We start from the raw sequence: 27,956 nt of genomic DNA, 5'->3' as shown, positions 1-27,956 counted from the left end.
GAAATATATAATTACATTGATACCTTGTAGGTTTAAAACTGAACAAGTTCTCCATCACAGAGCGACAGGACGAAAAGACCGACTTCAAAATTTGTATTATCCAACATGTCAATAACCCCGCATGCCCCTCGCATGTCTAGTCTAGTCTATCGAGTTCAGTTACCAATGAATAACCTGCGTGTGACCTTTCCCGCCAATTCTACGAGACGGCGCGAAAAGTGTGACGTCGTTCTAATATTAAACGGCTTTGGATGCGTGCCAAGTACCTGTCATTTTACCGGCATGCTAGCGAATGGGTGATGAATACGTCAAAGACAACGCCCACTTACCGCCCATATTTGGGAGAGAGTCATTACGTTTCACCGACTGAGCGCAGAAACCGACAGCTTGACATAGTAAGCATTCCTGAATATCAGAACGACAAAATTTGTTTTAAAAAAGTGGTTCCGTGTTTTGAATATTTTTCGTCCTCACATCAAGAATCGGCTCAACAGTTGTAAATACAGGAGAGAGAAGATGATGAAAAATCGGTTTGGAAAGAGCGCCAAACACCAAAGTAAGTAAAATTGACTCAGTGCGTAAAAAATCGTCGTTGGCATGAATAGCCAATGTTTTGTTTATACCGGCATCATGTGCCATGCCCGGCCTGTGACGGCAATGTTATGACGATGGTGTTTCCTTGCGAAGTACCCATTTTTCTGCCCTCAGCCAAGCATATATTGGGGACTGAAGCTTTTAAGGTTCATTTCAGTTCTTAACGAAATTTCTTAAAACTTGTCGCGTAAAAACCGGTATAATACAGTTACAGAACGTGGTGTCTGTGAGCTGAGATGCGCTCATTGACATGGAAGGCGTGGGAGTGACCCGCAGCACCATTCACAACGAGCCCAAATATGGCACAGGCCTTTCTACCTTCGCGGCTGCCGTCTAGTTGGTAACGACAGTTAAATTTCGATATTCTCATTTATATAGAAAGCTAGTTAATTTAGAGAAGCACGTTTTGTATCTGAACGCAATTGGAAACACGGTGGTGATTATTCCGACATTCGACGTGTGACGTCGCCGCTTTATTTACATTCGCTTTTCATTTATGACCTGGCTCTCCGTAGCCGGTTTCTACACAAAAGCCTCATTCACTACGACAATACCTCTGGTGTCTTCACTGCGTGAGTTTCCATAGTTTCGTCATATAGTCCTGGAAAAAGAGATTTTGAGCGTTTGGGAGTGGCCAACGCCTCACGGAAAAAAAATTGTAAAAAAATTACGGTAAAAATGCATCCGTGACATGGCAGCGAGGACATGACGTAGACAACCACGAAGGCGCGTGATACATGTGTTGTGTAAAATAAAATTGCGTAACGGGATGGGAAACTTGCCAAACCGGCACACAATTCCCCATCTTTACTGTCCCCTCTGTGGTCAATATTTAATAGCCTAAAAGTTCGCAGAGTTCGTCTAGTCACGGCCCCTCCATTTGAGGTCTCAAGAGAGGCTGCTCCACGGCAACCATGTTAGAGGTTACATCATTTAAGAAATTACAGATTTTCACTCAAAAAGCAGCTGTCTTACAGTCCAGTGTGGTCACCCTGACAACCAACTATATTTCTGGTAGCAAATTAAAGATTTCCTATTAACATTTACTGTTTGTTTTCCGTGTAGCACGTGCAAGAAGCACAAGTGTTTCCATAGTAATCGGCATAAGCCAAGGTCATTTGAGGTCAGTTTACATGTGGGTTCACACTTATCATCACTGTAGTATTGCAAAATTGAAAAGGGGCATTGTTCAAATTTCTGATATACCAAAGACTTTACTGTAACTCAAGAAATTAATTTTTGGCCTTTTTTGACAGGTTTTTTATAGCATGTATCCATTTCCCGCAGTTCCCACAAGTGAAGTACCCAGTACCCGCCCTGTCAACGGTGACTGTCTGTGTGTCCTGCATTGGTTGTGTTGATAAATGATTTCAGGTCCGGGTTTGAATTCATTCGTCAACAAAGTCAATGGATATCATACACTGACAGCCCTCATTAACCAAAGTGCTGTTGAAGTTGACCAGAGACTGTAGCTGACACATACACAAAATGCTGACAAACTTGTCAAAAGTTAGTTACCGTATCTTTAAACTTGCCACACTGACAGCCGAGGAATCCTACAGCTTTTCATGGCTGCAAAATTTCCACTTATAGACAATACATGTATTTTTGTAGTGATCCAGACTGTACACAATATCATGGAAAGATAATTATGAGCTCGTGTCCTAATCTTATCTCTACCATGGCTAGATGATAAGGAAGACTGTATTATAAGACTATATTTTATGATCAGGTATAATACCATTTGATTTTATCATCCATATATTTGTTGACAATATTGCCATTGAAATATTAATGAGTTGGAAAATATATTGCAGTTTCCAGGAAGTAGGAGATTAATTACTAAAACAATCGTATAGATGATATATTGAGAAAACTATCAGCACGACTGCATATAAAAGTAATAAATATTCTATTTTATATTTTATGTTTATTTTATATTTAATCTTTTAATGTATATACTTTTGATCAGTTTTTCAAATTCCATATGTTATACAGTGAACAGAATGAGTTGTAACCGAGTGATTTGTCAAGGAGCAGATTTCTGCTTGAGGGACTGTATGGTCATTCCAAACAAGAAAATCTGCCAGCCAGTACATGATAACTACTGTTAAATTTATCAACATTTTCTGATGATGAATTCATATTGTAAATGTTGATGACAGCTCAAATGAATAATGCTCCATTGTTCGGACATCAATCACAGCAAAAAACGTAGGGGAATTATGCCAAGAAACCATAGTATATGTGTATTGTGGAACAGGTGGCTATACTCATGAATATTTATAAGATTTTTATTGCTAGATTTTCCCCTTCTGTAAATGTACAATCTGTCACAGTGTTAGCTTTGCATGAAAGTATTGACATCTATGTTCTCCATATCTGATTTCCATTGTTTAGAAGTCGTTTCAAATCGACAGCTCACCCCATGGCATTTTGCTTTTATCAGTTGAAGTTTGTTTTGAAGTGGGCGGGGCTGTGTGTTTACATTCAAGCATGGTGAGCAATTCTTTACACACTGCCATAAATGTCTGATATGCATGTGTGGAAACCATTCCGTTTGGTCAATACAAAGTGGCCTGATTTTGCACCATTGTACTCTGGGTACTGTATGTCACCCATAAGGTGTTTGTTTTTAGTTTTATTTTTTTTTCTCATTTTTGACTAGCACTAGTAGCAGCACAGGTGTAATAATGATAAAAAATTATATGAAAGCAAAATTGCAATATTAGCGGTAACACTGACCCAGCGGAGAATACAGTCAGAGTGTAACCATTATCATCATATGGCTTGTGTTATACAAAAATTGCTGTTTTAAATAAAGTATTTGATAACTTCTTCAAACCAACAATGCATGCATATCAAATTTAGATAATGTAAATATATGGTGTGATAAAGTGTCTATAGTTACCTTGCTGTACTCAACCAGGGTCTTGTTTGGTCGGACCGTGAACTGTCATCAAGGATAGCTGATTATAACATTCATGAAATCATGTGTATTTCTTGTACATATATCTGAAATTGATTCATTCGCAGTTTATATCTGTCCTATCTGGCAGCACTGGTAATGGTATTTTCTGTTAATGTTTCCAGAAGTAAAGCTGAGTATTATGACATCAGTCTTCTCAAAAAGTACGAGCATTGAGGAACGTTGTTTCCAAAGTGACCAACTTTGTCTCAGTCACAGCAACTCTTTGACCTTTGAAGGTCACCTTCAGTGACCTTAACTTAAGAATTCTAGCAAGATTTCCCGCTGTTCAATGTTTCAGTGAATGAATAACTCTTCCTCAAATCTTGGTAAAGTTTAATCACTCTCAATGACTTCCATGGTAAACGGGATGGTGAAAAACTACAAATTACACTCTCACCGATAATCTTGTTGACCAAATACTTTCCAGGACATTGAGTAACCTTTCTCTTCTCAATATTTCATCATTTTTAATTGCATATAAGATACAAAACTGAAGGAATGGATATATTATTGCCATTTAGCTGACTCACTGTAACATAGTAAAATTTGATCACATATTTAACTGAAACATTTATTTTTCGTATTCTCTTATATTGTATAGCAATAGTTATATGGCGATATTGATAATATAATTCTTCACATTGTAGAGTTTTGAAGTGCTGGTATGAGATTTACCCTTTGAACGCTGTAATTTTTTTCCCGCCAAAATTTTAGTGCAACATTTCACCAATTTTTATGAATTTTTCTGTAATTTTTTGATAATTTTGGACCAAATGGACATCACATTTCATTTGCTACAGTTTTTTTCAAAATTTGGCAAAATCTGAGAAAAACTGACTGTGGTTTGTTTATAAAGGGGATAAAAATAGACTTTGGCACTCAAAGGGTTAATAAAGCAATCCTGTATATCTTTTTAAGATGATAATGAGAAAATCAAACATTTTAAGCCCAACTGATCTACCCTACTGTTTTGTTAAGCTTTCAAATAATAACATAATTGTAAGAGTTTGGTTTGATGCGAAACACACTACATGGCAGCTTTGCAAACACGAAGGAGAGTGACTTGACATATTTCAGTGGCTGATTTGTTATCACATGATGCTCATGTGATAAACAACCATCAACATGTCTGTTACTTGATACATCGCTACTTCATTCCAGTGTCCGTGTCACGCCACGTGTGACATTTCAGAAACTCAGGATGGACCTCGTATGGATGTTATGCGAGGTGATATGATCGGAAGTATTCATCGCAAATATTTTCTTGTGATGAAAGTGAACACATCAATACCAAATGCTGAGGATGTTTTCATTCAGAGATCACTTCGGGAGTTATTTTGTGCCTTAAGCCCCTTTCGATCACCATGGGCTTGTATAGGCTACAACAGACTACCAGTACTACTTGATACAGAGTAGCTGTAATGTCAATTTGAATATACAGTACTTGCAGTATTGTCAGATAGACTGGTGGCCTACCATATTCCATGTCACACCACAAATGTTTTACAGTCTCCTACCGAAACTATTGAAAACAACTTTCCCGTAGAATATTTTCTCAGTTAAAAAGAGAAAACAGGTCAAACAATTAGTGGTAAAAATAAATCATTTGACATTTACAGGTCTCCTTATATGTGTCAACAGTCGACTGACACACCAAACAGTGGTTGAATACAGAGATGCTGTAGGTTGTCTGAAATACAGCCCAAAACATACAAATACATATGTGATGTATTTAAAAAGGAAAAAAAAGTCAAATATACGAAGATCGAAATTGCCCTAAATTCTGTACGATTGTTTCAGCGTAATCAGTGTACATGTGTGTGTGTGTGTGTGTGTGTGATTGGTTTGCTCTTCAACTTGAAGAAGCAGCTGCTTTCAAATTTGATGTCAAGACCAGTAATTCTCAGTGCCTTATGATTTTACCACCTCAGTGAATCATAAAGGTCCCAGGGGGGTCGACCGTATTTCTTCAGGTAAAACATGTTTGACTACCGGTAGCAAAAGTAACGTTTTGGGTTAATGCAGGAATTTTATGCAAGAAATGCAGGAAAAATTGAAAAGCTGCGTGGAGATTAGCTAGTTTCATGAACAAATAGAACTTTTTGTCATGCAAACTATTACAAAACTTATTTATTCGATCACTATCTCTATCACTATCACTTTTTACCCACCATGCATTGCAACATGTAGTTCAAATTCCCCGACCCCAGCACAAGAGAAAGCTATTTAAGGTAGCAAGAATGGTGACTGCATGCTGCCATGCAACAGTATCTTTTGATCTCAACTGATGAAAACTGGACATCAGACGTCATATTTGACATTTAAATGAAGACCTGGCAATAAACTGAAGTTGCCAAAAGAACAATTTTAGTGTCAACGTGGGGCTGAGACAATTCCTAAATTTTATCACAGTCAGTTTCTTTATTGGTAATTGACATTTTATCAGGAAGGTTGAACATCAAGCTGGAGACTAGTGAATCTCTGGCTCTAAAACTGAGTTACCTCATAAGTTTTTACTACCTGCTTGAGATGAGACAGTCGGTAATTTGTAGCCACATTTTTCTGTGCATTTTTTTTCTGTACATTGCTTTGGGAACGCACCACTATCAGATCTAGAAGTGTTGGTCAAAACTCTTCCATGCAAAACTTGTTCTGAAATGTTTTTTACCTGTACTGCAAATTTGTAAAAATATATTGATAAGGCTGTAAAGTGAACGAAAGTACGAAACTTACTGCTATGCTTCCACTGGCACTAATGCCAATTCTCAGATGGGTAAACAAATTTTGCACCTTCAATCTGACTACTTGCACCTCCCTATATCTAGTGGTTCAGCCCATACACAATATGCAGTTTATATGGCAAGTTGTAAAGCCAGCTTAGAGTGACTGTATCAATAAATAATATCTTTCATTTTCCTAATCTTTGCTGGGATTCAACTAAACATTCAGAAAAAAATGTAGCATTATTTTATCGCTGTGATTTTAAGAACCATTGAGTTCTTTTCTTGGCTATTTAGAACCATCAGATTGATTTTCTTGAAGAAAGAGGTGGTTACTATTGTTGTTATTTTGTATTTTTTTGTCTTGTTTCCAATTTTTGTTACCTTTTGGAACAAATATAGAAGGCTGCAGTGTTACAGATGCACAACCAATGAATTTTTTATTCCTACTTACACAATTATTACCAAAACACTGTTTTAGGAACACTTTTAATAGCAAGTAATTTGAATCCTCAAAAACATGAATCCTATTCCTACCTCATTGTAATATATATTCTATCGTACCATATTTATCAGCAGTTCCTTATCAGTTATACTCTAACAAAAATGGAAATATAATCGCATTGTTTATTTAGGTGGAAATCATACTTCTACTGTTTCTGCATTCAAATATGAGTTTTGGTTAAAATAAATCGTGTCTCAATCCAAATTTTTGCAATAATGTACAGTTTGCCGTATTTAATCTTTTGCTTTTTATCATTCTTCCCATAATTATACTCGACAGATTTTTAAGTATTATTCAAAAAGTTTGTTTTCTATATTTTGCATTCACCTAAGAAAATCTGTTTTGTCGTTGTTTTCCATCTATTAATAGTATCTCTGTTATGATGGGGTGGGCAGTCAATATTTCAGCATTTGTATGGTGACTAAATAAACCAGTTAAATGATTTTTATAGAACATTTCTAAATAACTGATAGACATGAGTTTCTGTTCATTGAACTTCCACCACGATACAATTGTATACTAGTGTCGTCAGTGGCAGAATTGAAACAGGAATTAGTCTTTGTTAAAAATATACTGCAACTAATGTTCATCATCAATGGTTTTACAAAGGAAGTAAATGTTATACGCTAAATGTTTTTACAAAGAAAGAAGAGAAGTTAGCAAAGGGGAGGCTGTCTGGAGTGTGGTGTCTGAATTGCTTGGTTATGCAAAATGTCATCTCGGCAGGCTGTTTCTATACATTCATCATCCGTTAATTTGTAAACGGATGAATCACACTTTGCTTGTGGTGGTACATTTACAACCGTGGCATCACAATCTTTATGATTAATCATTCCGTTGAGATGAAAGCATAGCATCCCATGAATTTTTATGAATGTCAAAATTCATCGTAGTATTAAAGCTTTCACAAATTTCTAGGTCACTGCACATAAGAAACTGTAAGGTAATTATGAATAAGATCAGAATATTTGTTTTAATCATAAAAATTATCTTCTGTGGACACATGTCAAACTGGCATTTTTTTAGACATTGTCAACTGGGACATTTCCCCTTGGACTGTAGATCATGAAAAGGAATTGTTTTATTGCCTTCTGCTTTTTTTGATCAAAATTTCATTACAAAAGTGTGTTTCACGTGAAAGAAGGATTATTTATAGTGTACAGTGGATCAAGATATCTTTGTGCCATTATGGTTGTCTTAATATAGACATTTGAGTCAATATTTCTAGCTCTACATTTAACAACTTAAAAGATGGCAATTCGCTAAAAACAAGCATAGTTATAACCATCTGGAATAAATATTTTAGGAATAGAAATTATTTTAGGCACATCCTCGTAATCTTTGTATTCAAAAAACCTGTGCTAAGAATGTCCTTTTTCATGGATTTTTCTCTGCTTGCAGTGTGCTCAATCTGTGTGACACTGACTGTCCTGTCACAGTGTGGGTGTTGAATAAACCAATATGACAATAATAATAACTAGAAGATTAATTAAAGCTAAGCCATTGAATTTGGTATTCTCATCATGTGACTTGATGACCTTGATATTGAAGGTTAGAGGGGGGGGGGTAATGCCTAATGAACAGTGATGAGGGGAGGGGCAGTGTTTTTAAATGGAATTTACAAGCATCGTAATTGTGTCAGTTGGGACAGATTTTCTACCACTGAACTTTAGCGTAACAGAGGACAGTGCAATGAATGTGTGTAAAAGTTTAATAAGGAGCAAAGTTGAGGATGTTCTGTTTATTTGCAGTCGAATCTGATAAGATATTTATATTAACTTTTGTCGAGGAAGTCAGGCCACATCCTGTGTTCCTTGCCGACAGACCATCATGTGTGTATGTGAGTCAACATAGGAACCACCCTGTTTGTTATAAATCATTATTATTAACTAGGTTGGCTGTACATGCTATAGGGGACGGCCTTGAAATACCACCACCACGTTACACTGTCTGCACCGACATATGGAATGCATCGGAGAAGTTTCCAATCCTCATGCAGTAAAAAGTTAATATGAAGTAACTGTGCTTGACTCTTTTCCAAAGTTGTATTTCTTTTGTAAAATCCTCAATTTTGAAAGAATTTAACAAAATTGAAGTCTCATACACAATTTTTGAGCATGATGCTCAGTCATATTTGCATTCATAAACAAAATCGAAGACATCGCAGCTTTTTCGAAGTTCAAAATTCTAGCAAAATTGCTTTTGAAGTTTCAAAAACATTTTCTTAAATTTTGTCATCTTTATTTGAGTTAGTCCAATCTCAACTTCAAATACTTTGGGACTAAAAATTATGTTTACGTAATATTTTACAGATCTCAGGAAGTAATGTGTATCGTCCTTCCCAATTCTTAGTAACTATTGGTTGCCCTTTCCTTCGTAACTATATCATGGTATTCTTTCTGGCTCAAAGAATGTTCTCAGTGGTTGGTTCTAAGACCTTTGCAATTTTTGCCCATTGATCTGAACATTGCCCATTGAGCAATCATATACATTTTATTGCCCACAATTCTAGCAATCAGTTAGGGCATTAGAGATAAAACAGTACATGTTCCAACAGGAATTGTAGAAAAAACATATTTGTACGGTATAGAACCTCGCCATACTTTTGGTATGGAAACCCAAGTTTTGGGGAAAATACCAAAACTAAGGAGATATTCTAGACTATAATGTGTGCATGCATCTATTTTAGGATCTTTTAACTGTTAATATTGAGATCTGTTTTCAGTATTTCATAGGGAAGCAATAAATATCTGATCCACAAAAATGTCACTTTTAATTTAACTTATATGGCCAGCATATGGAACCTTTATTACAAAACGATCTCTACAGATTTCATTGTGGCAAAGCATGTTAAGGTATCAAACCCTTTTATCGGTGTCAAACCACGTGGAATAATTAATGAGTGACATTGTTGCCATTGGTGGACACGTGTCAATTATCTCATTACATGGTCAAAGGTCACAAGGTAACGTTATGTAAGCATGGAAAGTGAAGCATTCAGTAAGGAGGGACAAAAGGGACATTGGAAATTAACCTTTGACCTTAACCACTTTAAATTTAAATGAACCAGTGGATTATATCATAAATAAAATTGGCAGGTCGAAATTTGTACACTCAGATTCAAAAGGAAATTTGAAAAAAATTGCGGGTATAAACAATTTAAAATGTTGAGGAGTTATACAGTACGCCTCGACCAATTTATCTTCCACATAGTTTGCATATTTGTTAGCAGGGGATTAGTGGGTGTGACACTCAGGTTTTTTGGAAGAAAAAGACAACAGTGGATTATTAGAGGGTACTGTCGGAAAGGAATGCGGGCATTTACCCTAGTCAGTGTGTGGATTTTGAAAAACTGCCATGAAATGTACAGGGCACACAAATGATAGGTTTTGGTGACATTGTCGGTCACAATTTGCTATCAAATTTAATATCAAAAACTATCAGCAGAAAATATTGGTAAGAAGAGCTCAAATTCTTGGATGACAAACCAAAGTTTGGTTATTGTAATGCTCAAATGGGCAGAAATAAATATTGCCTGGCATTGTTGTGCATATACAGCAGATGTTGTTGTCCTCACTAAATTTGCAATGTCTTTATAAAAGTTTCAGTTAATCTGATATTTCCTGAATGGTAAGTGATGTTAATACAATATGAACTAATCATTGACACTTTTTATTTTTTTTTGCTCAGAATTAACGGAAGACCCCTCACAAACTGTAGAGCCTCTGTTAGAGGGGGTCACATTCTATGTGAAGTATCTTGGCATGTTTATAGTGGATAAACCAAACGACGAACAAACAACAGCAGATGCAGTCAAGAAAATTGTTTCTCAGGTTAGTAAAGAAGAGATGAAATTGACTTATTGTCATATAAGTAACACAAAATAAGTTCAGTGTTTTGCACGTTCTGAGTGGTGAAATTTTAATATGTATAGTCATCATGATACAGAGTTGTACCTGTGCATTTATCACTGATGCCTTGTGTACCAGTATCAGTACGGCTACTCAGTGGACATTCATTGCTTAAATATTTCAAATCTACAATGAATGGCTATGGATTGGCTTGGTGTCTGGTTGTAAATGTCCAGGGGGGTGCCACCCCTAGATCCAGTGTAATTGACTGTAATCAACTTAGAGGGCAACAATCTCAAACATAGTACATGTAGTGTGATTGTAGATTGTTTGCTTTAGAAAGGAGATGCATTTATCAACAAAATTTCTTTACAGATTTCAAACCTTTCTTTTTTTGGGAGGGGTCAACATCATAAAACCAATAACTCAGAATAATAACCAATATTGTCATAAGGAGTATCATTTTGTAAAAAATGTGTGTAATTGTAAACATATTGTTGCATTTGAATACAAATTTTGTGGGAAACGTTGCAAGGTGGTTAACATACAGTTTCTCTCTGACTTTGTAACCGTGATGGCAAGGTGTTTCTTTTGATCAGATGGGTCATCTAAACTGAAAGCATTGTGTAAAATTGTAAGCAGTTTTGTCAAAGTGAAAATATTTCATGGTGCAAAAGCACTGATAGATAGTGACAGAGAGATTAAAAGCGAAAAATCAAATGAATTACCTAGACAGTAATAATGCATGTAATAAATTAAATGTTGATTTATGTTAACGTTATTACTGTGGGAAGATAAAGAATAAATTGTTCCATTTGAATGGACATTGCCAGGGATGTCGTGTTCATAATTCTTGTATAATTCTAATTTTACTCCTTTGCCTTTGGTTATAATCAAGGTATTTCAATTTACGAGACAGTGATCAAGAGAGAGGAAAAATCACCCACACATGTTTTGCTCTGTCTCAAATTTCACCATTTGCTGTGTGTCCGTGATGACCAGGATGTGTGGGTGTGATATTATTTGAACTTTATCAGGTTTAAGACACATGGAACTTGGTTCCACAGATATGGTACTTCCTCAAGTTTGATTTAATTTTTGTGTCTGTTTCCTTCTTTTCAGGCTAAATCACAAAATAGAGTTCGGAAAGTGTCCTTAACAATTACTCCAAAGGGTATAGAACAGGTAGATCTAAATACAAAAGAAGATTTGGAGACCATTTCAATATATCGGTGAGCTTTGAATACTGCACTGTTTCCTTTATAGATTGTGCCATTATATCTCAGAGGGGTGCATGGTTAGAATAGGAATATGCTATTTGTTTGCTTGCCAGGATTTTGCATGTTTTTAGTGAAGATAAACAATCTTCTGCTCTTTGCAGACAAGTATATATTTGTCAATAATGCAGCCAAGCTGAATTTTATCAATAATTTTCATGTTGTACATTCTTATCCATCTTGACCACCCCTCCCAAGATCCTATGGTACGACCCTGATCCCAAACGTGAAGGTACAATGATTCAGATTCAGATGGCATTGTCTTTCACTAATTATCAACTTCCTCCCCATTCATATTGTGAAAGAGAAGTTTTTAAATGCTTTGCATTCTTTCCTATCGCTACTAACTTTTTTGAGAAAGCAACTCTAATAGTCATTTTCAGACCACACACTTATCTCACTATGCTCAGGTACAGATTTGAAATTGCTGCTCAGAGTCTATTACATGTCAGCACCGTGACCTTTTTTCTTCAAGTGAATTTCTATCAGTAAAGGAAGTATCCTGTAGAATAGTGGTAACAAAATTGTGTTGCTGAACAGTTGACAAAATTTTGTGCAATTTTAGCAGTTATGTCAGTTCCATGTGAACATATGAATATCGTAAGGTCAAAGGTCATATATATTTGAACCCACACAATACATTAAGAAGTTATTACATTCTCTGTATTTTATTCAGGTTCCAGATAAGTACATTTCATGTTTGATTTTTTTAAAAATCAGCTTGGTTTGATATAAAATGATAACAGTTACCAAATTTCACAAATCAAAATTGTCTTGAATTCACTAACCAAAATTTGGCCAACATGAATAAACAGTCATCAATTCTTTTATAATCATCAAATTATTGTCATGTATATGTGTTTGGATAATCACAGTAATCTGCAAGTGAGTAAGCCCTGATGTGGTGCTGTCATACATGTAGGTCATTGTTTCACAGAGTACAATGATAGTTTTACTACAGCCCGCATGATAGTGAACACTGGGGGCATCCTTCTATCAGCCTGCAGACCTTGATTCTCTGTAATCAAAGCGCTGTACAGAAATTAACAATGATCATCAATAATGCCATTATTTCAAATAATTTTCCTTATTCTATGCTGGACAGCTACCTGTGGGTGAAACTTGGTATAGATATGCATGTACTTTGTTTGTTTAATGTCAATAAACTTTCACATATACACCCACACTGACACGTTTACATGTACATACACTCCATTACATAAAACACATGACCATCACATTCCTGTCATGGCAATAAGTGCCTTGAAACAGAAAGTTAAGACTTTCGTTTAAAATTTCCAACGAAAACTACAAACTACTCTGCCTCATAATCAAGAATGAAAATCAGGGGTCAATGTCCAAAATTTACCAGAAATTTATGATATTTGGAATACATCATGGCCACTATACTGTGTGTGAACTATTGATGAAAACATACATTTTCAATTTCCACAGCTTGAAAAGAAGACAGTATAACTTCATGTTTTCTCTATTTCTTCCAAATAAGTTGACACAACTGAGCAGCAGTCCTAAAATATGTTGTAAACATTGAGTGTATTAAAGAAAAATTGCTCTGACACACATTTTACCCATGGTAGGAGATACTAATATTCAAAATGAGAGAATATTCTCATATGCTGACCTGTGAAGTTTATTTACACTTACCTGCTTTGAAATTTTTTTTCCTTTTCAGAATTTCCTATTGTACAGCTGATAAAAATCATGATAAAGTTTTCGGATACATTGCAAGAAATTTACAAAATGAAACACTTGAATGCCATGCATTCCTTTGTAACAAAAGAAAACATGTAAGTATTTCAAAGTGAAGGAAAAACCTTTTTGTTTTATATTTTCAAAATGTCTTGTCTGCAAAGGCTACAATTAATTGTACATTTGTGTATTTGAATATGTCTGAAGTGTAATCATAGAAACAAGAGATACATTTTAGCTAGTTTTGACGATCATACTACAGCTATGAAATTTGTTCGACATTTTAGTTGTTTAAGTTGTTAAAATTCAAAGGTGTTTCGAAACAACAAGCCTTCAATTTGTTTGTTCTTTTGCTGTGAATGTGTTCATTAAAGCTTGGCAGAATTATAATTAAACAGGGATTTGTTAGAAATTATGTTTGCAAAGATGTATGTCTGTTCGTCTGATAGGCTGAAGAATTGTGTCTGACTGTTGCACAAGCATTCAATGTGGCATTTGAGACGGAATTGTGGGATGAGCAGGACAAAGACAGCGGGGAAGAGATAAAAGAGGAGATAAAAGACGAGAGTTCTGAAAAAGACAGGGAGAGTCCAGAAGATTTCACAGCATATGAATCAGGTAGAGATATTTGTAACAATTCTTGCATATTTGATGAGTGTAAATGTGTTTTGTAGTACAAGACTTAAAATTTGGTGAGATCTCAGTGACAGTGCTATCGCCTCGATAAAGGCGAAATGTAATACAAACTGCTGCATTTTATGCCCTACGCTGCTAGGTAGAAATTACATGGGTTGCAATAAATAGTTTACTGCAGAGAACTTGAGTATTAGGGCTTTAAAGCTGCCGGTCATTTGTTGCTTGTATAATCTGCTGAGAAACACAGACTCAGATGAGAACTGCGGAAAATGTCACCATAAATTATTAACTCTGACATGTCTGAGAAATGTTGCTACCATCTGTGTTGCTTAGTAACTAAATCCACCTCTTGTTGACGCATGTTGTCTGCTGTACATACCTATGGCAGATGTAGATATTTTAGAACTCATCTTCAATATTTATTTGCCAATACATGGCTGATGTTCACAGTTTCACATCCACTCTCATTAAAACTTAACGTTGCAAACTTCTGAATGTTGGTATGGTAGAGCTTTGCATCGCAGATAACACTAAAACCATTTCATTTGCATATAAATGGCAGGGTCGCCCAATAAGAAATCAGCCCCACAAGCAATACCAGGTGTAAAACCAATATCCAATGGGACTTCATCTACCAAATCATCACCATCACCACAAACTTCACTTGTCTCTAGTGGTTCAGCGTTTTCATTAAGTCCGCCTCCTAGACATCCAAAAGGTAACAACTTTCACTCATCAGGCAACTGTCTTGCCGATGTCTTGATATTTAACAAATACCAATCACACTGTAAGTCTACAATAGGATATCTGTCTCTGTCTCTCTCCCAATTTCTCCCTCCCTCAGTCTCTCTCCTCTCCCCATCTCTCCCCTCTCTCCAATCTCTCTTCCCCTCTCTCTCCCATTTCTCTCTCCTGTCTCTCCCCTCTCCCCTTTCTTTCTCTGTGTGTGCATATATACACACACACATGTACATGTACATATAGTGTATAATTACTATATCTGATATAAAAAAGTAAAAAAACGATTGCTTTCTTCTACCACACTGTTTTCATTTAATAGTTCATTCACAAATGACATGAACGTATATCAGATCACTCTATATCATGTCCAACTTTTTTAATATGGATATATTTGGATAAAATTCTTCATATAGTAATTTAAATTTCTGTAGCACCAGTGACTGTAGAGGGAACACACATGTCATGCTTGTATGTATTTATGCATTCTCTTCACTTTCCAAATTGTGTCATCAAAGATCAAATCTTCATTTACTTTGAAATTGGTGTTAATGGGTATGAAAATACATTCACAACAATCCATAAGGCCAGTAATATAACAGTTAAGATATGAATTATGGATATTTATGAGTCTCAGTGGATGTGTTCCGGGATAAGATTTAGAAGCATTGAAAATAATGCAAATAGAAATTCAGACAAGATGATTTATGCCTCACAAGACACTGTAATGAGACAAATTCAACCAGATACAAGAAACGAACAATACTTACTGAAAAAGATGATTTCTATATTTTGGTCCCTTGAAGTGAGCTTGTGTTCTTCATGAATCTTTCCTCTTATTGTTGTCGTTGACAGTTGTATCATCGTCAGCGCCATCGGCGTCATCGTCGCATATGATTGAGAGACATCATAACAATAATGTACGCACTGCTAAACTATTGGACGTACCGGGCCAACCTAGAATTACGACCACCAATTACATGCCAGGTGTCAGTGATGCAACTCAGCTATTGGATAAATGGGTGAGACTATAAAAACTAAACCACTTTGCATATTTCTCTAAAAAATTGACATTGTTCTTCATTAACTCTGCTCTGATACTTCCTATTTACCGTTTCTGTAGGTTCTTTCTTGACATATGGTACAATAACACTTCCTGTTGCCAGGTAGAAAAGACCCTGCACAAAATAATGAGGAAAACATGTTAAACACGAGCTTTAAAATTATTTTTGGCAATAGATCAACTCTTACAGAATTACCCCCGGGGAATCCTATGGGATAACCATTGCACTAAAACCTAATTCTTAGGATTGTATGTAGGATTTCTGCAGATCAGTGGATATATTTTGTTCTACGTTTAAAATCGCCCCAGAAATCCAACAAATGTCCACTAGCAGCTCTATAGGATTCTTGTTGGTCTTTTTCTCATAAGATAGGATTCCTGTGGTACATATTTGTAGCATTCATTGGATTTTGTGAGAAACATATTTTTCATACACAAATGATCATATAATCAAAATTTTCTGCATGTGATTTCATTATTGTCTGACTAGAGAACTCATTTCTGATTCAGAGCTATGTAAATCCTCTTCCTTGATTAATGACCGAGTTGAAATGATCTAAATAGACTCAACAGGACATTTTACTTTCCTTTATGCCATTGTAAAGTGATGTAGATTGTGGCATTTTTGAAAGAGATATTCACAACTGTGAAACACAATGACAACATAGAGGTAGAAAGTACTGTAATAGGGATTATGCACTATTGAGTTCTGTCAGCTGTGGCGTAAATGTGTCCCAGTGACCTTGTAAAGGCTTTACAAATCAAATAGGAGGATCTTACTCCACAATTAGTGAGTAGAACTTCAGAAAGATTGAAAATGGGAAGCTATAAAAATTTTAATGGTTCAAACGTCCTCAACATTGTCAAGGCGCAGGTATTGTAATCAGTGGTTGTGTTTCATCTTATTGTTTATTGTCATTGGTTACCAAGGTAATTAGAATACTGGTAGATCACTGTGACCTTGTGGAATCACGTTTCTCTTATCCCCCCTCCCCCTCCCTCAACTCACTGTTCCTGAAATTCCCAAATGTTCCAATTTGACAGCCTTCTCAAGGATATATAACATGATTGAGTGGATCTCCATGACAACAGGGAACTTCTCCAAAGTTTTCTTTGCACTGAACACATACACAATAAAGAAGGAAACGCCATGAATAGCAATGATAAAACCTGTCAGCTGCGAAGGAACTTTTGGCTTAATTTCACACAATAGGAATTCAAATATCTGTGAAATGGTCACAGGTTGGTGACATAGGCATGTCTTTGTACTTTAAAGCTGATTTTTGGTCACATGATTTCTTTGACACATACAATGTAGCTCCATGGAGTGCAACGTAACGACAACAAATGCAGATGTCCATAGCATGGTTCTTTAACACTAATCAGTATGTATGCGTTTTTTGTTGCAGAATATCACAGACGATTCAAACCTAGATGAAAGTTTTTCAAAGTAAGTTGCTATCAGTTTTTGTTTTTCATATTGTATTCTTAGTAGATCAAATATTTAAAAAACATATCCCTGCTCTCATATCTCATATATTTCACAAAACATGCTTCTGTATCATTGAAATATTTTCAGGGAAATCCAAAAACAGGTCAGATGTCATGTAAACCACACTCATACTTATGCTGGAATGCCTTGATGGTTGAACAGTTCAATTCTCCATGTTCAGTCATGCCGTCAAAGCTTTTCTGCTGGTACCTTCAATTTTAATCCTGTGCCTCTGTAAATTTAGCAAGAGGTGATGCACCCAAACCCCTATTACCAGCTAAAGTTCAGCTGTAACCTATGTTCTGATTGGCTTTGTTGGACCTCACCACTAGAAAAAGGGGGAGGAAGGGTGATTCATCAGTTGTAGGGGGTGGATGATTATGAGCTATTATAATCTGTGTATTAAATAGTTATTTTATTTCAAAATTACTGTATTATCAAAAAGATGATCTTTCTACACAAAACAGCCTACATGTCTAAGCTGGCTCAATGTATCAAATTTCACATAAAGTATGTCCAGTGCTGGTTAAGCTCATAAAATGATCACCTTCTGAAATGTTAGGCATTGCATCACTCATTTTGTCACCTTGTTTATTGTTGCTGTCTTTTTTGTGGAACAAAGATTTTAATATCAAGGTTGGTTAATTTCTCACCCATTTCATCTCATATTTGTCACAGAGTGCATGGAATTTATCATAATATCACTTTGTACAATCTCTGCTGGCACAGCATGGACTACCATTCTCTACCAGACTACTAACAAGTCATTTGGCTCAGTTTTTACGATTGAACTCTATATCAATATCTAAAATTTGCCAACTCTCTTCCAATTTCATTTTCTGTACATTCCCGCTACAAACTTCCAATAACAGAAACATTCGCATCGACTCTGAGTGCTGTAATTTTTCTCACCAAAATTTTGGTTCATCATTTACCAATTGCTGTGAATTTTTTGAAAATTTTGTGATTATTTTTGACCAAATGGACACCACATTTCATTAGCTACAGTTTTTAATAAAAATATTGGCAAAAATCTGAACAAAAATTACAGGGGTACATCCTATAAAGACAACAAAAATTGACTTTGGCTCAAAAGGTTAATCAATGTACTTCTGGTAGAGATGGTAAGATATTATGTGCCTGCAAACTATAGCTTCTTTACAAATTAAAATTCCAATTTGAATATGTAAATGTAACGTCACTACCTCAACTTTGGTATTCTGAACTTTTCTACAAGCATGCAAACTTTACTCAAAAGAAATAACTTGTTACGAACATTCTCTTTCAGTAATCTGAAAGTGTTTCAGTATTCAATATTCAGCAAAATTCTTCTAGTTCACACGCATCAGTTGCCATGAAGTGTAAAAGTTCATGGTAGCAGCTGATGATTTCAAGATGTTATTTTAACAGAGTATTACAGAACTAAAAACCTCAAAAATCAAATGGGCTGGTGATGGTACCAGCGATGATAAAGGGAGAATGTTTTTGACAGTTTTTTCTTGCTTCATGTTATGAATTTTAAAAGCTAATGGTAACTTAAAAGAAGTAAAACCTAAAAGCAATGCATGTACTTTCATCTAAGAACATATTTAAAAGATTAATTTTGGAAATACGAAAGTTCCTCTGCAAAGTCCTTGTTGTCCAAAGCCAGGCTCTGTTCCTTTAAATAATTTACTGTTTTTCAAATTTTGGAGTTGGTGTGCGTCTCCCACCAGTTAAATTGCTTACTCTGTGATATGTTTAGTGTGCCAGGTAATATGCATCTTGTCTTTATGTCTTGTACATTTCAAAACACTACGGACAACAACTGACATGTTTTTGTTATTAGTGGTGTTGAAGAGTTTCAAAGAATGGCATTGTTAAGTGAGCAAACAAAATAAATATAAAGTGTTATAAATCAAAGATATGCAAATTCTCAAATACATATTCATCTAGTTGCTGAGACATTTCAAGGCTTTGCACTCACCTTCTGCGCTGTGCACATAATGTTGGTAACGTGATCTTTGCCCAGGCACTTTACACATTGGTGATGTGTCTTTACCTTGGCACAGTGTGCACAGAAAATTTCACGTCATATTGAAATTTTGCCAAAACGATTTTAACACCAAAAATGCTAAACTTCTCCTATGTATTAGGGTTATCATTAGAATAGGTAAAATTGTCAATATTTGTCCAGACAAGAAAGAACCAGAGGAATACATTTGGTAAAAATTGACTTTCATATCTGTGATGAGTTAGCCAAGCAGTGATTTTTGTGTACCTGTTATTTTTGTCCTTGAGTGAGCAAATGCTTTTGTTTGAATATGTAGATTTTTTTGCAAATCTGTACCAGGTGTCAAGGTCTATATGTTAATGTTTCATTACCCTGTCCTTGTGTGTATTTTGTGCATTCTGCTCATTACACAGGCATTGTTGAGATATGTAAATGAGACGTGAATTTTGGCTCGAGACGCATCTCAGCTCAAAATACTATTCTGGTTTGAAATGCAAAGCTTTTGGAAAATCAGGAAATTTTACTGTAAATGAAAACAAGTTATTGTAATCCAATGGTGTCTGTGTAAGGGCTTTTATATCACTATATCATTTTTCATCAAAAAAATACTGGCTTTTTCCTGAATATTTTTGACTGAGTCTTGTGTCATTACCGTGTGATTTCAGAATTTTCAGAAAACATCAAATCTGTTAAAAGCATGGCTTGGTTTTCACATATGTGTAAATTTCTTTCTTTTACCTAGATTAGCGGAGACAAGATCAAATCCAAAATTACACGATGTCAACAAATCTGACTCCAACCAAGATATCATGAAGAACTACTCCCAAGGTAACCCAACACAACAGTCCAAATCCGTCGAAGATCTTCTCTGTCTATAGTCACTAGAATGTATCAATGGCTACAGTCTGTAGATCAAGATAATAAACATTTGTAGTAGATAGATCAAGGCAGTAGATCTGTGTCTATGAATAAGTAGAACAGATTTCTGTTAGCCGTCACTGGATCAGAGTTGAAATTTTTGTGATTGTAGTTCAGGAAACAATGCTGCATAGAGGAAAAGGTCACATTTTGTGGGGATAATTCAATATCATCTCATCTTTATTAGAACAGTTTGATTTCATCCAGAAAATATTGAAGTTATGATTCTTTGCCAAGCCAAGGTTGACGGCAAGCCAGAAATGGAAACTTTCTTGTTGAAGTAAGACCAGCCTTTAAGGATTTTTGATATTAAAAGAAAAAAAGACAAATATATACACAAAGTCGTACATAACTGTGGCAGAAAAAATTGTACAGTTTCAAAAATGTTCACACATTGCTATCTGACGATTACTTCTTTCATGGAAAATCATGCAGAGAACAGAGAATTTGAAATGCTGACTTGTTCATGTCAACTGGTTTGACTTGAACTGATCAAGGCTGATGTAACTCAGTCTCACAAATACCTTCTAACATGTGCATCTGACCGTTAAATAAAAGCAGTTTCTGGATAGTGTAAAGTAAGGTCAAGGTTACAGCGCAAAATGAATCTCATGTTGCTTTGTTGGATAGAACTCAACCTCGGCATTTACATAAATCTGATATGTAATGCAAAATTGCCAATATTTGTAAATTTTTTTCATTTTACAAAACTTTCTTATACCATAGGGCAGATTTTGCAATTTCTATTTTTATCAAAGATCATATCAATAGATATACCAACAATGAAGCTTTCATCACAAAAATTCTCACTTCAACTGAAAGTATCAAATGAGGTTTAAAATTTGCATATTGCAGTTGGCAGAACCAGTCTGATGTGTACACATGGCTGTCACTCTGTTGTAGTAGGACTGACACGATTTCAGTTTATTTTCTTAGTTGTGTACTCAATAGCTTGAAGATGATGCTCATGAACTGTTTTGCTGAAAAATATGTTCTTGATATTTTGATATGGGAAAAGGACTGAAAACATGGCCTTCACCTCTCAGAGTCTGATATTCCAGTTGTTGATGATTAACTGGTGGTGAAAACTAACACACACAGTTCAACTGTATAATGTGACAGTTGTGTGTCCAACAAGCTTGGTAAAGTCTTTTGCCCTTGACCTTGGCACTTACTACACTTACTACAATTGGGCATCTTAACATAATGATCGATGTACTGTGTTTTAAATCATGGTTTCCAAACTTCTCTTGGATACAACTCATTTTATGTATATTGTCAGACAAAAGAACTTAAACCTTAATGCCATGACGCTTGCATATGGATCTATCTCAAGACCTGTGTAAATTATTTTTTGCAGAAATGTAATTTTAAATAGAATACCAGGATGTTTGAGAATCAAACTCATGAAAATTTTCATAGAATGCCATGATGCTGTAAATATTGAATGTTTGAAAAGTTATGTTTAGCTTGATCTGGTGGTTTATGTTTGCTGAAGACAGTTAGGTTTAGAAGTAAGTATATCATGTTTCATGAGTTCTTCCCTGTGGTTATACACTTTGAAAAAATAATTTGTTAGAAATGATAAATATCGGTTTACAGTTTGATAGAATGAATACTTATATACCACACAGTCTAGACACTTATCTGACAGATAAATTATTGGATACAGTTTTGATCATTTTCATTCCTTTGGCAGTATAATTTATTATCAATTTAGAAATAACATTACATTTGTCGTATCAATTGATATTTACATATTTGTTGACAAAATAGGCAGATCCCTTGCAAGATAAGACATACTCTACATCAAGAGTTCAATTGGTACAGAATATTCTGTTTATAAATGAGTTAAACCTGTATTATGTCATACTGCTACAATGTGTCAATACATCAAATACTAACAGACATTGCTACAATGTTCACATAATATACTGCTATTTTTGCTACACTGTGTCAATATGTCAACCCCAGGCAGACAAATTGCTACAGTTCACTTATGTAATGCTATTTTGCTTTGATTTTCACAACTTTCCAGTGGCTAAAACCATCTTGATCAGTTTTGACTGTGATCATCTTTGTTAGGTTACTAGGTGGTGTACGTTATAAGTTTAAATTCGATTGAGAATTTACTGAATTTAATTGACTTGTAACAAGAAACATTAGGGGTTTCTGCTCTGTAGTCAGAAGAAACCTGGTCTAACCAGTTCAAAACCAAAATCAAAACACAGAGTATACAAATGTAATGCTGCAACCTTTTTTCTGTGTGACAAGTTTTGATACTAGTGGATAACTGAAGATTTAATGCAGGGAAAGACAGCCTTCATTTCATGAAGTTAGATTATATCATAGAAAAGCAAGAAAACATTTATAATCTTGAACTCAAATCTTTCCTAAAGTGTTTGAAATAACTGCTTGATATTTTCATAAAAATGAATTCCACATCGGGGTCAGAATTAGAATGTTAAATTTACAGGGTGTTTTTACAACTTTTTGAAAAGAATAAATTTGAACTATTACATGAAAAGCAGTACATGATTTTACTGCTATGAGGCAATGCCAAACAATGCAAGATAAGATAACAAATTTACGTCTAAATCCTGTCATAGTTGGCATGACGTGGCATTTTATGCTACACTGAATGTTAGTGTCAACGACAGCGTTTTTTAGACAACATCTTTAACAATAAATTTTGATTTTGAAAACGGATCATGTGTGAAAATTCACATGGCCAGCACAACTGTACAAGGTGTAGTTGTGTGTGAAACTGCTATTGCTTTACATTTCTAGAAACACTGTCGCCATGGAAATATCAGGCGATGTTGTTAAATACACACGTCTATCTAGAAGTAGCCGTAGATCATTATCATTGAGATACGGGAATCGGGGTTCCCTAGGTTGGGAAAAAATGGCAGTAAAAATAAAACTTTTCATTGTAGGAAAGAGAATGATATTGGTCCCATTTGTGTCATGATATTACTGTAAACAAATATTGGACATATTTCTGATATTTGTTACCACGATAAATCTCTGTACCATACATCAGGGGCAAAATTTTCTGCTTTGTAGCAAGTGATTTGTAATCAGAAGTTTTATGATGGGGATCATAGATACACAGCAAATTGTCCGACAACAAAGCACACACCTAAAATTCCTGTGTGAACTAGGAATCATGTAGTATTCCTATCAAATGAATGATTTGCCACATATGCCAAGTTAACCTGTAAAAACTTTTAAAAGATGCACTTTTGTGTTTGCAATATTGTATCTGTGTGCAGCAGGACTGAAGATGAACATTTCTAGAATGAAAATAAGACTGTGAAAATCAAAGACAGCCATCAGTTGAGTGTCACTCTATACCTTAAAATGTTGTTTATCATTATTTTAGTGAAGTAGCTATCTAGCTATTTTTGATTTAATAGATATTAGATACAATGTGTTGATATATCACCGACATGTACACCCTTATTGTGTGCAATTTTAGTTCATAATCCCCGGTTGGATACATTTACCTACTTCTTGCAACCTGTTTGACCTGACTAGCAAGGGATCTGCCTATCACATGGTTATAATTAAAGTCTCATTCAATTTAGGAGGCAAATTACATGCATTATGTTGAATATTTTAGAGATATTATTTGAGTAATGACAGTGTAATTAGTGCAGGAAATATTTTAATTAGTAATATTGCAGAAAATAATTGATTAGCAATATTGCAGAATATATATTTGATTAGCAATATTGCAGAAAAGATATTTGATTAGCAATATTGCAGAAAAGATATTTGATTAGCAATATTGCAGAAAATATATTTGATTAGCAATATTGCAAAAGAAAGAAAAGTATTACATTGGTTGTCCTATCCTGGTTTGTAGATTCCTACCTGTGTGCCATTGTGGACATTCTTCTTTTCACCTCCATTTGCCTGTGGAAAGGTCCAACTTCACCATTGTAAACAATAGAATTGGACCAAAACACTGACGGCAAAAAGGTGGTAATAATACTAGAAGCAGTTTCAGTACCTTTCCTTATAAAATGTGCTTTAGGATTGGGAATGAGTAAGAAATACAAGCAGCTTCAAAATGGGGTTCACAACGAAGAAACAAGAAATATAAACAAATATTCTGTAGTGATAGTTGCATCAGAATGTTGTGATTGCTAGTATACCATTGCCAAAGAACAATTAAAAGTCTTTTGATGCAAGTACCACTAGGTGTCTCAGTTAAACCTCACCGATAGTTTTTCATTTGCCAGGTGGGTTTCACAATTCATAGGGAAAGGAGGATCGAGGCTTAAAAATATTTTACAATGCTGCTTTAATAACCAAACACTGATATCTATCATTTAATATCTGCTGTTATTTGCCATCTAGATGTAACTGACCATTAGATTTTGATGATCATACTTTTCTAACAACTGTGTTGTTTCCCATTCTTAACAAGAACACAAGAATTTCTCTACTCAAAGCTCTCCTTGAAAACATCAGTAGGAAACGTACACTTCTATTTATAGGTTCAGGGTCCGGTTGTTGTTGTTGTTGTAAAATCTGCCTGCAGAAATAGGTTAATTCTTATTACTAAAATGGCTTTTCAAGTTATATAGTGCTTCTGATAACCTTATGACCCCATGTCAAAGGTTATATTTGTCTATGCTAGAATTGCAATCTGTTTACTGACAGGTGAATTTTTCATGTTTTCTAATTCTGTGGTACAAAAATGTAAAGACTGTACTGGTATGTTTGATCATAGACCCTGGAGCAAGGGTCTAAGATCAAACATACTGGTCAAGGGTGTTTGATGCAATGTTTTTGGCTTTAGCCTCCATGGCAACATGGCCCATATCGTGGTAACAGGAATATAGCCTCAGTTTTAAACTGATCTGCTCAACTTTCTAAAGGGAAGGGAAGAGAATGGTTTATTAACCCTGATTGGTTTAAAAATTGGTATCCTGGCGATGCATGCCATCATCAACCAATCAGCAAACTGCTTGATTTTTAAGCTGTTTGGCTAAAAGGATACATATACAGTACTTTCATAGTGAAAACTTTCTTTCTTAAAATTACACTTTCAGAAACAGTTCCTCAGCTTGTAACTTGTGTCTTAGAAGCAAGATTCAATTTTTAGGTTGTAGTGATTCTTTTTCTGTGCTCTATGTATGATAATCATATTTATATTTACCTGCTGTGTGTAGCATCAACTTTTTGTGTCTTGAAAAGTTAGCACTATCATATTTATGGAAATAGCTTTATAATTAGGACCAATCAACATGCAGTTGCAATGTTGGTGGCCATTGGATGTTACAAATGTTTACAAAGATGGAAGATGATTGGTCATCTCATAGTCCATCCTCTTCCCAGAGCTTTTTTAGAGAAATTGTAATCTTTTGAAACTCAGTATCTTCACTGCATTGTGCATCTTTTTTTTGAATGTTAGTTGTTTCTTGCATTTAATTTGAAGTTTTGGTTTGAAATGATATTGTTGAATGATCAGGGAAGTTTCAAATAGATTTGTTAATATATTTTGGATGATACCGTGCAACCAAGGCATGGGTTGTACATGCCCTGTTATTTATCCTGACATTAAGCGAATTCATTATCAACAATACTTATCAAATTAATAACCTTTATGATACATATGATATATATCCACATTCTACAAAAATTAGTTTTCTTTAAAAAATGGATTGTTTGGTATCTATATCATAGTACCAAAGTGAAAATACCAAACCTTGTCCCACGATACCATGGCATGTCATCTCTAAGTGACACCCTCTAACGACTACTTTCTGTTTGCTGTTGTTTTCATGTCAGTTTCATGCAATGAATATCATGAAGAAATCAAAGTTTATCCTCAATATTAAGCAATTGTTTTAAAAGGCTACTAGTCAACGTGCTTCCCGTTTGTCATTTGATCTACAGTGCCTGATTCAATAGCGTAGCCGCTTTCAAACTGAAATATGTGTGAAAAGTTGCCATATATTCTGAATATCAGAATGACCCAGAGGTTTAGCAATCTATGCACTGTGAGTAATTTCACCGCAGAAATTATTACAACTCTTCTTTCAGACAGCTGGGAGGTTTTAAATTTTCTGAAATTATCAACAATGATGGATCAGTAACTCTCTCTTGTCTAAGACTGGCAACTATCATACAAAAAAAAATTGTTACAAAGTAGGCCTTTGATACATTGTATATCAATTGTACACACACATTAGAATAAATGTATCAGATTAAGCACATATTCAAAAAGTATTGTAAGATATAAATCACAATTGATATACAATGTATGTGAGCCCATGTTTTCATGGTGTCAGTCAAGTCTCAGCCAGGTGTGAAGTTCCTGCCAATTGCTGCAATTTTGAATATACTTTCTGCAATTGCCAGAAAATATTTCAATGCCCAGCTGTCTGAATAGGCATTGCTGTTTCTTACTCTTCCTCTCTATGGTATACACAGTATCTTTTGTAGATTTTGCTGTGTTTTCGAATACAGTATGAATATATATCAGAACTTTGTCTGAAAGAATATTTATGGTCTGTTTTGACTGTAGATTTTGTGCTACAATTATTGGATGATGGCATCCCCAGTGTGTATTATTATTACACACTACTTGACCATGTAGGTAACCAGTGTCAGTTTAGTCTGCAGCTTTTCTGTAATTGGTCTCCAGTGTGAAGCTGTTGTCTTGGTGAGCTGTTTATAGTATGCCTATTTTTATATTCAAGGAGAGTTTGTTTTTTCAAGCAACAAGAAGTTGTAAAAGGTTTCCAAAAATATTTCTGTATTTATCTCTAAGAGATGTTTTCATCAATTTTGCTTTCACCCTTCATAAACCTTTGTGAGAAACCTGACATGAATATAATAATGATGTTATCACAACAGTTGTTCAAATAGTGTTTATGCTTTGTTCCAGTGACATATTTATCTTTTTAATGATATTTATTATGATACCTGGTCTGATTATCATGAAAAACTAAGTTATGATGGTTATTAATTCATTTTTTGTTGAGAAGTTTTGGTGTATTATGCTGACTGTTATTTGATATTCGTGTTATTTTGGAGTTTCTGCTAATAAATACATATTTAGCTCAGCAGCATATCTGTGTCTTCATTCTTTATTTATCAATCCGAACATAATCATCAGCAACATCAGTTACATGCATGTGTAAAATTAGCAAATATATATTGAGATCAAATGTATACCTGTTTAAATTTTTTGCTCGAAAAATTTGCACTGCCTAAACCAGAAAAAACTTCATAGTTACTGTAATGTAACACTTTGGATGAAATAGTCATAATGTTAGCTCTGCATACCTGTGCTGTATTGTTACCATCTGTGGTGGAAGACTTTGCTGGTAATACCGTATACAACCCTGCTATGCAGAGCTATTATAATTGTTAAAGAAATTTAGTTTCAGACAATTTCCTCTGGCTGTTCCCCATTTGCATTATCACCAAGCCTATCAGTTTCCTGATAACAACTCTGTGAAG

At 35.0% G+C, this 27,956-nt stretch overlaps 1 protein-coding gene across 2 annotated transcripts; it reads left to right on the top strand.

The window, feature by feature from the left end:
- The first annotated feature begins 361 nt into the window (after nt 1–361).
- Nucleotides 362–27,562, top strand: LOC139142765 (low density lipoprotein receptor adapter protein 1-like). 2 transcript variants are annotated; one of them, XM_070712880.1, is made up of 9 exons: nt 362–556; nt 10,481–10,623; nt 11,764–11,873; nt 13,612–13,726; nt 14,078–14,246; nt 14,827–14,982; nt 15,858–16,024; nt 17,475–17,515; nt 20,293–27,562. In XM_070712880.1, exons 1-9 carry the CDS (start codon nt 517–519, stop codon nt 20,426–20,428), a joined length of 1,077 nt encoding a protein of 358 aa, XP_070568981.1. In that variant the 5' UTR covers nt 362–516; the 3' UTR covers nt 20,429–27,562. The 2 variants fall into 2 exon arrangements, with proteins under 2 accessions (XP_070568981.1, XP_070568982.1); XM_070712881.1 differs by lacking the exon at nt 14,827–14,982.
- The last annotated feature ends 394 nt before the right edge of the window (nt 27,563–27,956 follow it).

The sequence above is a fragment of the Ptychodera flava genome, chromosome 10 (genome assembly GCF_041260155.1).
Source record: "Ptychodera flava strain L36383 chromosome 10, AS_Pfla_20210202, whole genome shotgun sequence".
NCBI classification, from domain to species: Eukaryota; Metazoa; Hemichordata; class Enteropneusta; family Ptychoderidae; genus Ptychodera; species Ptychodera flava.
The sequence above is the reverse complement of the archived record's forward strand: the minus strand, read 5'-3'. Positions and strand labels throughout refer to the sequence as shown.